The 15,265-nt window shown below is 35.9% G+C and overlaps 1 protein-coding gene across 3 annotated transcripts in view; it reads right to left on the bottom strand.

Annotated features, from left to right (window-relative positions):
* SHPRH (SNF2 histone linker PHD RING helicase) overlaps window positions 1–15,265 on the bottom strand; it is a 47,520-nt gene that overhangs the window by 11,574 nt on the left and 20,681 nt on the right. For all 3 annotated transcript variants that reach the window (XM_019612895.3, XM_010707141.4, XM_019612894.3), the window contains 11 exons: window positions 14,833–14,954; window positions 12,714–12,802; window positions 10,999–11,088; window positions 8,186–8,293; window positions 7,263–7,405; window positions 5,591–5,764; window positions 4,965–5,027; window positions 3,643–3,868; window positions 2,228–2,371; window positions 1,736–1,837; window positions 827–898 (listed from right to left, as the gene is read on the bottom strand). In XM_019612895.3, coding sequence (XP_019468440.2) covers window positions 827–898; window positions 1,736–1,837; window positions 2,228–2,371; window positions 3,643–3,868; window positions 4,965–5,027; window positions 5,591–5,764; window positions 7,263–7,405; window positions 8,186–8,293; window positions 10,999–11,088; window positions 12,714–12,802; window positions 14,833–14,954 — 1,333 coding nt within the window. The remainder of the gene's footprint in view (window positions 1–826; window positions 899–1,735; window positions 1,838–2,227; window positions 2,372–3,642; window positions 3,869–4,964; window positions 5,028–5,590; window positions 5,765–7,262; window positions 7,406–8,185; window positions 8,294–10,998; window positions 11,089–12,713; window positions 12,803–14,832; window positions 14,955–15,265) is intronic.

The following is a 15,265-nucleotide window of genomic DNA, read 5'->3' on the forward strand; positions in this document are numbered from 1 at the left end:
AATGTTTTCAGGATTTAAAATTGCAAGACGTTACAGTCTCATTTCTATTAATGCTTATCTTTAATGCATAGGCAGAACAAGAATTTACAACCTTTTTAAAAAAGATCACGCAAATGTTAGCACTGTAAAAGTCAGAATGGTTTGGATAGGAAGGAACCTTTCAAGATCATCTGGTCCAGCCTTCCTGCCCCAGGCAGAACACCTTTCACCAGATCAGGCTGTCCAAAGACTCGTCCAACTTGACTTTGAGCACTTCCAGGAATGGGGCATCCATAACCTCTTTGGGTAACCTATTGGGTAACGTCTTCAACTTTACTTTTTTTTTTTTTTTTAATAATAAAGATACAAAAGAAATTAAAACATCTTTGGATTTTAAGATTTTGAACAGAGAATATAAACCTCTCATTGACAACCTTTTGTTTCTAATGCAGAAACTGTTTTTCATTTGAGGGATTAGATTTACATCTCAGCTGTGACCTTCCTTATCAGAAAAGTAATTTGTAAAACAACCTTTTTGTGCCACCAATTAGAGTCTGAACAATTTTTGTGAGTCCAGGTAGCAGAGGGAACTAACAGAATGACTGATAAGCAAGGAAGTTACATTTGAGGCTTTGCGAGGTTTTTCCAATAAGGGAATGGAATTAGGACTGCTCACAAATGAGAAAGATGTTATTTCAGGGGAAAGTATGGTACATTAAAAGAAAGGTTTTAGTTCCCATTCCAACATCACATTCAGTTAAAACTATATGTTGAAAAATTGACATATAACTGACTCAGCTCCAGGTAGACTTTATAAAAGCAAAAACTGCTGACTGAAGCATCTTACCTGTTTTCCCAGTTGACGTGCACAGATAGGACACGGTTCTGGATTAACTCCCCCGGTAGTTTTATGTTGAGACTACAGAGTATACAAAAATAGACTTGGTGTTTCAATGAATAAAAAGATAGTCTATACTTACAAGTTTCTAGAAAAAAATGAATGCCGAAATCCTTAAGTGTGTACATACAATCAAAAATTTCACTCCTGAAGAACTAAGTCTATCTTGAAGAATTAAAAAAAAAAAAAAACAACATAGTTCACAGTAAATAAATGAAGTGCTGCTCATGCAGCAGACTTTCAGATGGCATATGAATCTCTACTACAGCTTTAAAAAAAAAATCTGAGCACATAGATGCTTTAAATGAGATGCTCCTCACACTTTCCGTCAGTTTGATATTGTGGGAAAACAAACATACTTAATCATGCTTCCTTAAGCAAAAATCATACTTACTTGAACAGTAAGATTAACACTACAACATACATGGAGTTTGATTTGTCTTTTTTATATTCATTTGACCTATGAAGCTGCTTTTCCTGTTGAAGGAGATAAGCTCTTGGTAAAATAGCGAGAGTACTTGAAGAGGTATGTAATTTTACAAGGCTTCTACTGAACATAGTCCAGTTAATTTGGAGAGTATTTTAACTGACCATAAGTATTTCACTAGTTTTATGTTTGTGTAATTAAGCAAATGGTCAAAACATATAATGTAATAACTATGACAATACAGTAACGTGGAGAATAGCACACATTTTCGACACATACTGAAGCACTTTCGAGAAAACTTGTTTTCTCGAAAGAAAGTTTTAAATGAAAGTTTTAAATGAATATGAAAATTTTAAATGAAAAGTTTCTTCAGCTAGGGAAATACAATACATCGGTTTAATTTGGTAAAGAACAAAAGCTATAAACCTTACTTTCTCCAGATTAGTGAGATACAGAAGTTGTCCTAATTTCTTTTGAAGCTGTGATTTAGCAACTGCCTTATCGTTCAGAAGTTTCACGCGGTTTTGCTCTACCTATGGAAACAGTTTTAAACACATGTATAAGAAATTGGAAAGAACACACAGTTGGAACGTCTATTTTCCAATAGAGAAAAAGAAGAAGCTTTTTTATCTAACACTAAGAAAGAAAAAAGGGAAATTTCTGATTTTGTAAAAATAATAATTTAAAAAAATAGAAGGTTAAATTAACTCATCATTTTCTTTTTGTTCATGAATGGAAAACTGTCCGTACATTTCATGTAGAACAGTATTTTTCTTTGCTCCTCCCAAACATCCCAAAATCACAACAGAGACATGCTATAGGCCTTACATACAGATCTTGATACATTTTGTTGCTGTTTTGAGATACAGTCTTCATTTATTCTTTCAGAAAAGAAAAACTTTTTTTTCCGTCAACTTGTTTACCTCATGTGGCTCTATGATGTGAAGAACTGGTGGATTTGGTTTTGGCTCATCAGGATGACGCACCCTCAGCCGTTCTGTAGCCATTGCTAGTTCATCAATAGCAGACACGTGATCCCTTAGCACCATCCAATATTCATGAAGTAACTATAAGAAAAGCCTAAACAAATTAGCAGCAGAACTGAGTTGAGATCCCTTTAGACGAGTCCACCATACAATGCATATTATGAAAATATTTTTGGAGTAAGAGATGATATTTCTTTACAGAAATTCAGAGACCACAACAAAATATGAAGGAAGTCAAGATTATCCCTATACCTTTTGCTTGCTTTCTTCTCCAGTCTATTTATAAAACGAGTATCTCTCATTTCTTCTACAACTACTACTATAATAGGTAATACAATTAAAAATCCAGTAGCAAAAAGCATTGCAAGACTAAGCAAATGCTGAATAAGGGGAAAATGATTAACCAGTTTTTGAAGAGTTAGCTGTTACAGTACAAAGATCAAAAGTGAAGTGGTGAAGTACGTTAACAGTGGTCTTGATAAAAGAACAGACAAGCAAAAGGTGAACATTAAATCAGACTCAGACCTCTCAAGTAAAAGCAAGTGTTGACTTCCTCTAAAATAATTACTAGGACTAGAAAGACCAGAATATCTACCAGTTTACAAATTACTGGTAACACTGTAATACTTCTTCCCAAGCTTTTCATAATTTATGTACTATATCAAGCAGACCTTATTGACCTTACTGAAATTACAAGATCTTTTGCAAATGCCCAAAGTTACTATTTATTGATCAAAAATGAAAAGAGGAAGCATTCAAAAGAAACACTTTTGATTGCATCTAGCTAATGACACCTTTGTGAACAAAAGCTCATCTCCTTACTCTATCACTTGTTTACTGCAAGGAAATCCAGTCACGCAAGCAAGCATGAATAGGGCCATAGAATCCACCAGTAGTTCCCTCTAGAAGAGGGAACATGAGACCAAAGGTTTTAGATTATATTGTTTGGCAAACAACATCCAGGAAAAAAAAAACAGTAATGATGGGACATCTGTAAGGAGCAGAAGACTGAAGTTAAATTGAATTAAAGAACTGACCAACATTTGTGAGTCTCACTACAGTCTGATTTAACTAAATATAAAAATGCATTTAATTATATCTGTGTACACTGTCCAGGGAACAACAACAAAAGTGCTTACTAAATTGCTTAGCTACCAGTATGGCTCTTTTAAAAATCCTAAAATCACACCTAAATCACTAATTCAAACTGTGTAATAAGCAGCATGAAAATGCTTTGTGAAGAAAGACTTTCAGGAGCACAACTTAGATAATTGGTCATCCACAGCTTAAATTTGCTTATATTACATAAAATGAACTATATAACTGTTTCTTTGCCATCTTATTTACTGTACCTTATATTCCTTTTTCCACGCTTCAAAGAGTTCCAGAAATATGCTACCTTCTTCAGTTAGCTTAACATCCAGCCGGTGTGCTTTGGCAAAGGAGAGAATAGCTTTCAAGGCACGCTCAGTTTCACTAGCTGCCCACAGTCCTCTACTTGTGGTGGGCAAACGATCATCAACAAGCCCTTCTTCATCTTCTATCATCTCTTCAAATATAGCCGTTTGGCCTTTAACACTTAAAAATAAAACCAGCAACTTAGCACTGATACAGAACTCCACGTCAGTTTCTAACTATTTATCATATATTTCAACCTTCTAATATTTGATTAAAGGAAAAAGCAAATCAAACAAGTATAGAAAGAAGTATAAACATCTGTTTGCTATATCTCAAAAAAAAAAAAAAAACTTACTTCAAACACAGCAAATCTGGCACCAGCAATTAAATCACTGTATGTGCTATTTCTCAGCTCAGATTCATTAATAGCTTTTTGTAAATGCTTAGACATCTTAATTACCTTTGTTAGTTAAGAACGATTCTAGAATACCACATTAAAAGAAAACCAATTGACTTCTTTAATCAGCAGCAGAAGCAAATTCTGAAGCAAAATAAAATGCTGTGCATTGCACTGTACAAGAACAGTACAGCTTCTCTGTTCCCTCCTTAACAAGCAAGGTCTATTCAGAAAACACCCTGATGTTTCTTAATGATCCCACCGATCATAACGGAGCTTCCACTAGTGCAGCAATCTCAAGATATTTGACTTTGGCTTTGTCATTGTGATGGATATAATAGAGAAAAGTAAAAAAGGACTTAGAGGGCTGTAATCCACATCTCTGCACTGTTGACTATGTCAATTTCTTTCATACCACGGCTGGTGCAACCTTTCCTTCAGGTCACAGCTGCATTCACTTTTTTTTCATTTTAGTAAAGTTGAGTTTGTATAGAGTAATTAAAGAAAATAAAAATCAGAAAGGATATGGTATTACACCATTTATAACCAAACTAAAGACAAATACTTGCACAAACTTGCCTTCATTTAGCATATCTGTAGTTACAACATGCACTTTCTGAACGCTTCAACACTGCGTTTCAAATGTACCCAAGTTATAGCAGTCTGAGAAAAAGTGGCATGTATTTGCTCTATCTACATAACCTTTTCAAATCAATTTTACACAAAAAATTAATCTGAATAAAGAAATTGCTACCGAGACAGCAGGCAAGAAGTTGCTGTCATCTGTTCATAAAGTATCCCAGAAAACATAAAGCAGAAAATAAAACAATCCAGTTCACTTCTTTTTGTAATGAGAAATTTATAAAATTATGTACTTACGTATGAGAAAAGAGTTTTGACTCATATTCTGTGAACAACTCATCAGCCTTACAAAAGACACAGCTGCAATATAGAAGATTGAAAAAAAAACAAAACAAAACGCTATTTGATCAATCCTGCAATTTCTTATTCCAAAATAAAAAAAATCCACAGAGAGTCCTCAAAAAAAGAAAAAAGCAACTTAAGTCTTATATTTATACAGTATAGCATCTGATGACAAAGCATTTCATAAGCATAGCATTATTTTATCATTCTATAAAGTTCTCAACTGATAGGGTGGCCAAACATAGGAACAAACTACCCAGGGAAGTGATCACGGCACCAAGCTCCTGTGTGTTCCAGAAGCATTTCAACAATGCTCTTGAATATATGATTTAACTCTTAGGTTGCCCTGTGTGGAGACTGAAGTTAGATTTGATGACCTTCATGGGTTCCTTCTAGCTTCATTCTATTCTATGACTCCATAAAGACAAAAGAAATGATTCTAACAGTTGGACCTGTGATGTCTGTCCACATAAAAATCCCGAATACAAAATGAAGACTTGAATCTTTTTGCTCATTTCAAATAAAGGAAAAAAAAATCATTAATACATCTCTAAAATATATTTTACATTTCCCAGACATACTTGTTAAGTGGAAGTCTAACAGGTCGCAAGTGGCAAATAGTGGCAGCCTCAATAACCTCCTTTGAGGGAGGGCCTTCTAAGTTTTTCACTGCTTCTCTTACAATCTTCTGGAACTTCTTCACTTCATCCATCTGGGTTGTGAGCAGGTACTGAAGGCCTCTACAGTCTCTGAATCTGAAGTAAAGAAAAAGGGAACTAATAGCACAAAGTCACCTAGTCCAAATTTATTTCAGTATTTTGAAGAAAGTAAGTAATAATATTTGACAATGTATCAAGTTCAAACATGCTTATTGCTAATGTGATGCTAACTGTTAGGAATCATTCTGTTGCATCCCTTGAGATGATGCCTGGTGTTTGTGGAATAGAAAGACTCTTCCTAAGGCTTGAGTGTGACCAAATGTTAGTAGCCAATACTAACCAGCAACATTCTGAACCACACTACAAATCTCCTGAATGCAAGCAACTATGTATTCTCATATGTCTCGTTTGCATCTGTTGGCCAAACTTATTTTCAATAAGCTGTGCAGTTCACAGTGAACACGTGTTCACTGCAAGAAGTACACTGCTCATTAAGTAGTTGGCTTACAAAGAAAATCATTAAAAATGGACATTAAAGTGAACTATTTTCCTAAAACTTCTTGATTACACATGGAACATGAACACCAGTAAAGCATTTCCTATACTGTGTTTTTCCTGTGGGCTCCTTTACTGAGAGTGCACTGTTCATACAATGTCTGACACTCAACTGCAAGACGGTGATTTGCAAGACTGTGCTTCTGTGCCTCAAGGGAAGTTTGATCAAAAACATCCTTTTTGTATAGTGAGCAGAGAAAAGCAAAAGGTTTGCCAACACTACTGAAGTTTGGATTTCAAAACAAATATGAGTTTGCCTAACCAAGTAGCCTAAAATTATACACATATTGGAACCACAGGTCTACTATTAATAAAATTGGCTATTTAATATTCCAGATTTACCACATTGGACAAATCTCCATGCAAGTTGAGGAACATAAATCTCTGAGCAAGGGTTGGAATCTATAAGCAGGGAGTTCTGCTAGGTGACCTCCAGATGTCATTCTAATCCATTGTTACATAATTTCACAAAAACTGTAATTGCTTCAGAGTATCACACAAATACTACCAACTGCTTGACCTGATTTTCCATATCAGAAATTCCATTCTGTACAATAAAGAGTACCCGGTAAGACAATTTGTTTACATAACATGAACCTGTAAAGCACTGCTTCCTAAGTTAAGATTCTCTCTTTTTAACATCGTGATGCTATTTTATGTTGTTAAAGACTTTCTGGTATAGTCCATTCATTCGCTTCCCATTTCTGTGAGTCAGATTCTTCTAGAGGTCATCCAATTTTAATGTAATAAACTTTCAATCTCTCATCCAGCAGTTGCTATAAAAACTATAAAACCACAGTATGATAATAAAGAGGAACACTTTAAAGAATGCTTATCTAGGAGAAAAGTGTAATTCTCCTGTTTTTCTTTCCAAGCCTAGGTAGTTATGATTTTTTGGACTGTAACTGAAACTTAATTTCAGCCTAGATGCTCTAAAGCTTAAGTGCCTGCTATTTAACTGCAACTGTTAGTACAAACTGATTAGAATACTTGAGCAGACATAACTGTATTCATTAACCTATTTCAGCTATTATCTTACTTATCTGCCATGGAGAGTTTATTTGTCTGTTGTTTGTAGTTGCAGGTTATTTCATTTTGCACACGCTGAACAAGCTCTTCATCAATGGCATACTGTATTGCTGTCTGGATGACGTCCAACCACCAAGGAGAACTAGAATGTATCTGTCCACAAACAAACAGATTTATCTGTGACCATTCAACAATCAATTTACACCTTGTGACAGAGACTTATACTACTCTTTAAGCTACACTTCAATACAGAATCTTATATTCCCATTTCGATATATACATGGCAGAGAGGCTAGTGCCATGGCAGGAAATTTGGCTTTTCTGACCCTGGGATGATTTGCTCAGTGCCTGTCCTGAAGGCTGCTGATGGGGCTCACCTAGATCATAGGGGGAAAGAAGTTAGGCCCGGGAGCTGTCTGGGCTCACTGACAAGGCTTTAAACTAGGTTTGAAGGGAGAAGGGGTGATAGTAGGGTCATCATTCAGTCACCTTAATTAAAAGTAATTGAGCCTTCAGAATGATGACTAAACGCACATCAGAAAGGAGAGATCCTTTAGAAATAACTGAAATACCATCTGACACATCACAGAAATGTTTCAAGAGCAAAACCTGCAACATACTGACGAAAACTGTACGTGAAACACAAAGTTAAAAAAAGAAGAAGAGAAGCATGGTATTAAACTTTACTAGAATCATCTCACCACTACCGTGTGTTTCTTTTCTAAGCCAGCTTTCATCAACCATTGTGAAACTCATCGTGCAGTCAACAGAATATTTTGAGGCTCTGTGTATATGCACATACTGCCTAAGTCTCACTACAAACAGAGCTTCAAAGAACTGTTATAGACAATAAGAGCCCGGAGTTCTGGAAAAACAAATTAATTTAATTAGTTATAAGAATATCCAGTGACTAAATATGTACAAGGTACCTGCCTTTCTCTGGAGCTCTCGAATGGTCTGTAAAACTGGCTGTAAAGCCTGATGGGCTTCTGCAACTTCTGCATTGGATTTACTCATATAATGCTGTCGAAGTTGTTCTGCCTGTATGGAAATTAGAGTTTAAACTTACTTATTCACAATTCATATTTATGTAGTAGAAAAATGCAGAAACTCCCATGTTTCTTTCTCCAGCAATATTTAGGTTTTTTCTCCCCCCTCTGGAATCAAACACTTAATAGTAAGTCCAAAGAAAACACTTGAGAAGTAAAATCATTGCAAATATACTATGCCATTTTGCTTTTGAACTAGCCCTAATAATACACTAGGAATATAGTGAATTATAAAAGGAATGAGAATTTAACTCATAATTCTTACTTCTCTGTATATTAAAATACATTATGTTGAAGCCAAACAATAAAGAGATCCCAGAATAGTGAGAACCACACAATTTAACTTCACTGACACACAGAAATTACAGGTTTAAATTAAGGGTTTAAAATTTATTATTTTTAGGTGCATTTGATTTTTTTTTGTAAATAAGTTACTTTTGACAGTGAAAACCTGTTGTGATATGCATGATACTGTGCATGCTATCATCTCCATGGTATTTTCAGTACCAGATTACTTAATATCTTACTTAAGACCTGAGGAACAGAAAACTCTGCATTGAAAAGAAAAAAAAAAAATTAGAAGATATGCAAATACAGAAAGTGATCACCGTGACATAAATGGAGAGGCTAAAAGAATTGGACTTGTCTGATCTAGAGCAGGAGGACTTAGAGGGTACAAAATAGCAGATTTCAAAAAGCAAAATGGGCATCACCAAGAACAGGGGGCCCGTCACATTACTGAAGTACACTGAAGTGTCACAGGGAAGGTGAGGATTCAGAATGGCATAGCCTGTGTATAATCAATGAATATACAGATGTTATAATTATGAAATAAACAAGAGAGTTTAGCTAAGCAGGTTATTATACCAAAAAGAGAATAAATAGAGTGCTTACCCTTGGCCTGGGCTCACTGGAAAACTCCAAAAGAGGGATCTCCAGAAAGAGATCCTTCCCCACTGGTAGTCAGCTCTTAAATGGGAGCCAGGCTCCACCCCTTTCAGTAGCACAGGTGAATTGCCTTCACCTGTGCTCCCAGGACTGACTCATTGCTCGCCTCAGGTGATCAATCAGAGGTTCAGGCCGTGATTCAGTAGTTCCCATACAGCCCATCAGGAAGGATCTACCTCTGAAGTGCCCTCAAAGCATCCTTAGGCATATCACAGTTGAATTACTGCACCACATAGGTTGACCAGGCTGCAGCCTGGTGGTCTCCCTACTCCATGGAACTTACACTCCATGGAACTTACACGAGCACCACAAACTCTTACAGACAAACACAAAGAAAGCAAAGGAGTGCAAGTGCTATATGAATTCAAGGATGATGACGTATGCTAGAAACTAACTGGAACATAAGCTGAATGTGAGCTCATCACAAGCACCAGATTTAGTTTGAAAGGACTGAGTACATAGCATAAGAAAAGGCATAATAAGAAGGAGCCACATATTCTCAGTGTGGATTCAGACTCACCCTCAGTTGGCCTCTGGATCAATAACCTACCCATCATCAGTAGGGAGGACCCTTCTGCCAAATGCCAGGGGATTAAACGATTGAACACAGCAGGGTTGTTTTCCCAGAGGAAAACCAATACCAGTAGGATGGCTTACAGGACATGGATAAGAGCAATAATTTTTGCATCTGTGTAATTTGGAGAAAGGCCTTAAAGAATTAATTGTAAATACCCATCCAGCTACATCAAAGAAGAACTAAACTTCTTTCTTTTTCCCACCATTTCTCCTTGTTTCCTTTGTTTTTACTCAGCCTACATTGATGGGGCATGATTAGACACAGAACCCAAAAGAAACCTTGAGCATCTCTTCATTATTTGTGAGTCATACAGGGCAAGAAAACAGATATAAATTGATATGGGAGGATCCCACATTAGCACATGATACCAGCTATTTTACCAGAAATTTCTCTGATAAGGATACAGTTTAAAAAAGCTTACATAGACAGCAATTGTCATGCAGTGACTTGCTTGTCTGGCCAAAGATGGTCAATTTTTCTAGACAGGGAAGAACTCGCTAGTGCAGGGTGTGTAAGTACAATGTAAATAATACAGGGAAAGCTTGGTCAAAACCACTAGAAAAATTCAGTCTGTGAAGAAAGTAAAAAAGCAGAACCTTTTCAAGGACATTTCCAATTATTCACACAGCACCAAAAAATACAGGTAGAAAAACAGCTTCAAAGCACGACTAAAAACATGAGTTAGAAAGCAGTAGATTTATTTACTATAAGACAGGGAAGCTTTTTCTGGAATTGAGGGAACCTGTACAGCCTGTACAGGAAAATTAAACTTCATCTATATAGAAAAGACTCTGACAATCTGCATTTAAAATTATAAAAGATAAGTGTAAGGAAAAAAATCAGGAGTCACTCTTCATCAGTAACTTCTATGCAAGTTTTTTTTTTACACGTGAATATTGTAGGGGTGGGGGAGAATCATAATTCAGAAGAGTTAGAACTTCTATAAAATACACAACATAATAAGTAATGAAACACTAGTGATCAAGAATAGTGTCATTTTGCTAGTCATTTCTGCTCATATCTCACACATTAAATATCATTTGATTTTACCAACCTGAAAAGGAATGCACGTAGTTAATTTGAAAGTTTTGGTTAGAGAAAATATTTAAGGATAAAAAAAAATAGAAAGATGTTCTTCAAAACGTATTTATATAAAAATGAACGAGATTTACCTCTGCTGAAAGCTGACTGTCACGCAAAGTTGGAGGAATTCCTGTGTGCTTTGCCAACAACTCCATCAAGTTGTGTGTAGAATGAAGTCTCTAAACAAACAAACAAGTCACAGTAGTAATGAAAAGATACACTGCAATAACAGTGACAGGAAATGCTTAATCAGTAATTAAATCTAACAGCAAGAAATCAGTATTCATTTAAAATGATTTCTCTCCCTGCCCCCTTCCTCCCATAAAAGCATATTATAATAAACATTGTTTTCCTAAAGATGGGAATGAAAGCAGCAAATCAATAGGCAAGTCTTCAGACTGTGTCCTGTATTCATCCTCTGAATTAAAACTACCTTTGACTATTAAGGAAAACAAGTTATTTATCTTACAGCACATTCTTGGTAAATAAGTCAGAACATTATATGTAGATGTCAGATGATCTAATAAAGCAGAACAAAATGTAAGGGAAAAAAAGCTCCAGAAAATTTTAACCATTTTTTCTAAATAAAAGGTGACTGCATAAAACAAATCTTTTTGCTTACTTTTCAAGGAAGGAGGAAAAAAAAAATACTATATTATTTCAAGGCCACTCTCTTCTCTCTTATCCCAGATTCATCCCATCTGTCCCAAATCAGACTCCTAACGTTATGCTGCCTGTATATTCTATAAACTTTTTCTAATAACCTCCACCACCATATTCTTGTTCCCTTCTCACCCCCTGGATTCAACTTCATCTTTGCCCTATTACTACATTAAGCCATTGAAGAACACCAGCCAGCACAGCAGTGGCTTGCTATTTTCCTAAAGATTCAAAGCTGGGAAGCGCTCAATAGAAGCAGAATTTTATTACACAGAGTCAATAATAGTAGGCAATGTACATTAAAAAAATAAAATTACTTCATATTCAATTCTGCAAAACAGATTCATTAACAACCTTGTTATATGTTACTTAACAAATTTATGCTGATATGGTTACACTAGCTGAAAAGAAAAAAAAGCCTCAGTTGTACAGAGATTGAAGCACAATGGAATCATCAAATAACCAGATAAAGTCACTGAAAGACTGAGTTGCTTAATGGAGCAAGCAAAGTAAAGAAATAGATAACTGATCACACTCGAATTTTAGTCAATTTAGAATTGATAATTCTTGAAATAAATAGCTGTTACTGACATAACTGTTTATTTATCATATATATATATATATTCATATTTTTATACTGTATTCAAAGTATATTCGTGTTTTTCCTGAAAATTAATTTCTCCATATTTCAATACTGTTTCAGAGAACACCTTGTACAGTGCAACAATTTTATTATTGTGTACCATTAGGCACATTAATATCATTCTTGATGTCATCCCAGCATCCTATATTTGTACTAGTATGTAAAATAATACCATTAATGGGAGCAGTCATGGTCACATACACCAGTCTAGGAATTCAGCTTGTTAAGTTTATTACAGAACAGCAGGTGGAGATCATACACTGCTTCTAGGATATCATTAAGACTGAGAAGCAAGAGCTTTTTAGAAATACAACAGTTTTTTAAAAAAGACAACTGAAGGTCACTAGAGAGATTCCTATCTAAAGACCACGATAATGACAGCTGGCTGTAAGAGAGTCAATCAGTACACCACCTGGGAGAAAGAAAGGCATAATCTGTTAAATTAAACCTAGAGTATTCCAATTATTAACCATGTCTCTCTATGTTATAATGTTCACTCACTTGCAAGGAATCTGTTTTGAGCTTTTCTTTGTGCTCTTCAGAAGAACGTAACACTTCTCGGTACAGCTCTGCAGCTAACGTGTATTCTCCTGGATTAAAAAAAATAATAATAATCAAAACAAAACCATCTACATATGCACATTGTGTGATCTTTAAATATCCTGGCTGCCAGGACTGACCATCCATCATTTGATATGAATTAAGATATTTTCAGAGAGGCTGTATAACAAACAGCTTGCTGTCAAACAATCCATACTCATTCTTCCTGCCCCAAAACTAGAAAAGACAAACAGCATTGTATCTTACACGGAGCAAGGAAGTTTCTAAGCTAAGTATCATTTGTATCTGCAAGCTTGTAAACTTCTTCATCTAAAAATATTAATCCACAGTTGCCTACCTAAAAACACACCTTACACATCACACTAAAAAAAAATCCACCATCTACAACTCATTGCAGGTATTTAGTAATAAATGCGCACTACACGTGTTAGTCTTTTAGAGTGCTAACTACAAGAAAAACTGTCATGCTTCAGAAATAGAAATAATTACATACATGCTTACAGCGTAACTGCAGATGGAGCCAGCACCACAATCGCTTCTCAGAAAACAAATTAGATAAACCCATTTAAGAAGAAATACAAAATTAATGCTGTGTATATGAAACTGGAAACATTAAAAAAGTGGGAATTGACAATCAGTGCGATACAGCCGTAGTCTAATACGGAATAGTGGCTTGTTACTGATGTCTATGTAAATTAGCTCATTATACAACTGAAATCATATAGCAGAGAGAAATGCAGGTCTAGCAATAGCAGAAGCTTTGTAAAGTAGGGTACAGGATGCAGAATAGAGGAGCACAACAGCCATGGCATAATGCACAGGCTTGGCAGAGAATAAGGAAACCACGGCTATGAAAAAAATTCACAAGCAGTTGAAAAAATGCAGACCTAGAAGTAGGCAAAACTATTTTTAGGGGCAACAAAGATAAGGAGAAATAGTACATGACATTAACAAAAGGCATTAGCATTTACTGTAAATTTGGTATTGATGTGAAGCTACAGACAAACAAAGAAAAAGAAAGGTGCAGAAGCACGACAGCAAAGACAACCCTAACTGCATCCTTGAGTGAGAAATCGACACACTACATTCCTTCCAATGGGGAACTTCATGTGCTGACAACTAGCCTCACACCTCTCTTCCCACCAGAATGAAACCACCGGCACTGCAACGCGGAGGAGCAGTAGGAACCAAGTGTGACTACAGCAATTTTAACTACATTACTTTTTTTTCTGCCCATAACAATTCAAATTAATAATGATTAGATTCATAAGATCACAGTTACACTAATAATCAATGCTTAAGTAAAAAGGTATGCTTCCTCCTTGCTGATCAACAAGACACAGCATAACAATAATGCTGGGAAAAAAAAAAGACACTAGAATAGAGCTGTCTGAATTCTGTTTCCGATTAATGCCTTTTTTTTTTTTTTTTTTTAAATCAATCTGCTTCTCAAAGAAAGTGAGCTGGAAAAAACTCAAGCGTCTTCTCAATTTTAGAGTAGTAGGTACTAGGCAGAGAGGCATTTCTTTAACATTCATGCCACTCTAATTTATTATTATTTCTGTTTTCTGGGACATTTAAAAATAATACAATTGTTTTTGTTTTTCATTCAAAGCTTTTTTCCTCCTAACTCACATTAAACACGTTGACAGAGCTGAACAGCAGGCAGCACAAATTTAACTGCTAGGCAAAAGCACAGACTTTGAAATGCAGCAAGTAGACTTCACAGTTCATTAAGACTTGCACGTGGTAAAGGACACACAAGAAGCCCAGAAAGAAGGGTGCTGATAAAACATAAGCCACTTAAGTACAATTATACATGTGATTTATTTTATTCTCCCAGTACACGTAAATGAAATATTGAGAAATAATGAGAACACCACAGGAAAAGTAGCTTTTTCAGTCATCTAGGAATGTTGGTTTTGTTACAAACTCTTTAGTAAGACTCCATACTTTTCCCAGAGTTTCACGCATGGAAAAAGCCTCAATTTCAAAAATGCTATCAAAACCATAATCGGCCACTAAAAGACTTAAATAGACAACAGCTATCCAGTCTTACCTTTAATGATATGGATACCGGCTAAGCCATTAAGAGCACACACCAGCTGTCGGTGAGCTTCCTCACACTCTGTTCTACATTTCTTCTGCAGAGATGTAAGCAGCTCTTCCATGGTCATGGTGCTGGAATAGAGACCAAGCGACCCAAGTTTGAAACAAAGCCACATGTATGGGAACTGTTGAGTCATGGCCTGAACCACTGATTGAGCACCTGGGGAAAGGACCTGGTCAGCCCTGGGAGCACAGGTGAAGGCAATTCAGTTGTGGGACAAGAAGGGGTGGAGCCTGCTGCACCTCTGTTCGGTTTCATGTAAGGGATGACAGAGATTGGGGAAAGATCTCTTTCTGGAGATTCTTCCTTGCTGAAGCTTTCCTGCAAGCCTGGAATTTTCTGATATCGGGGAGCAATCTTCTTCCATTCCTTCATAGCACCT

Source organism: Meleagris gallopavo, chromosome 2 (genome assembly GCF_905368555.1).
Source record: "Meleagris gallopavo chromosome 2, MGAL_WU_HG_1.1, whole genome shotgun sequence".
NCBI lineage: Eukaryota > Metazoa > Chordata > Aves > Galliformes > Phasianidae > Meleagris > Meleagris gallopavo.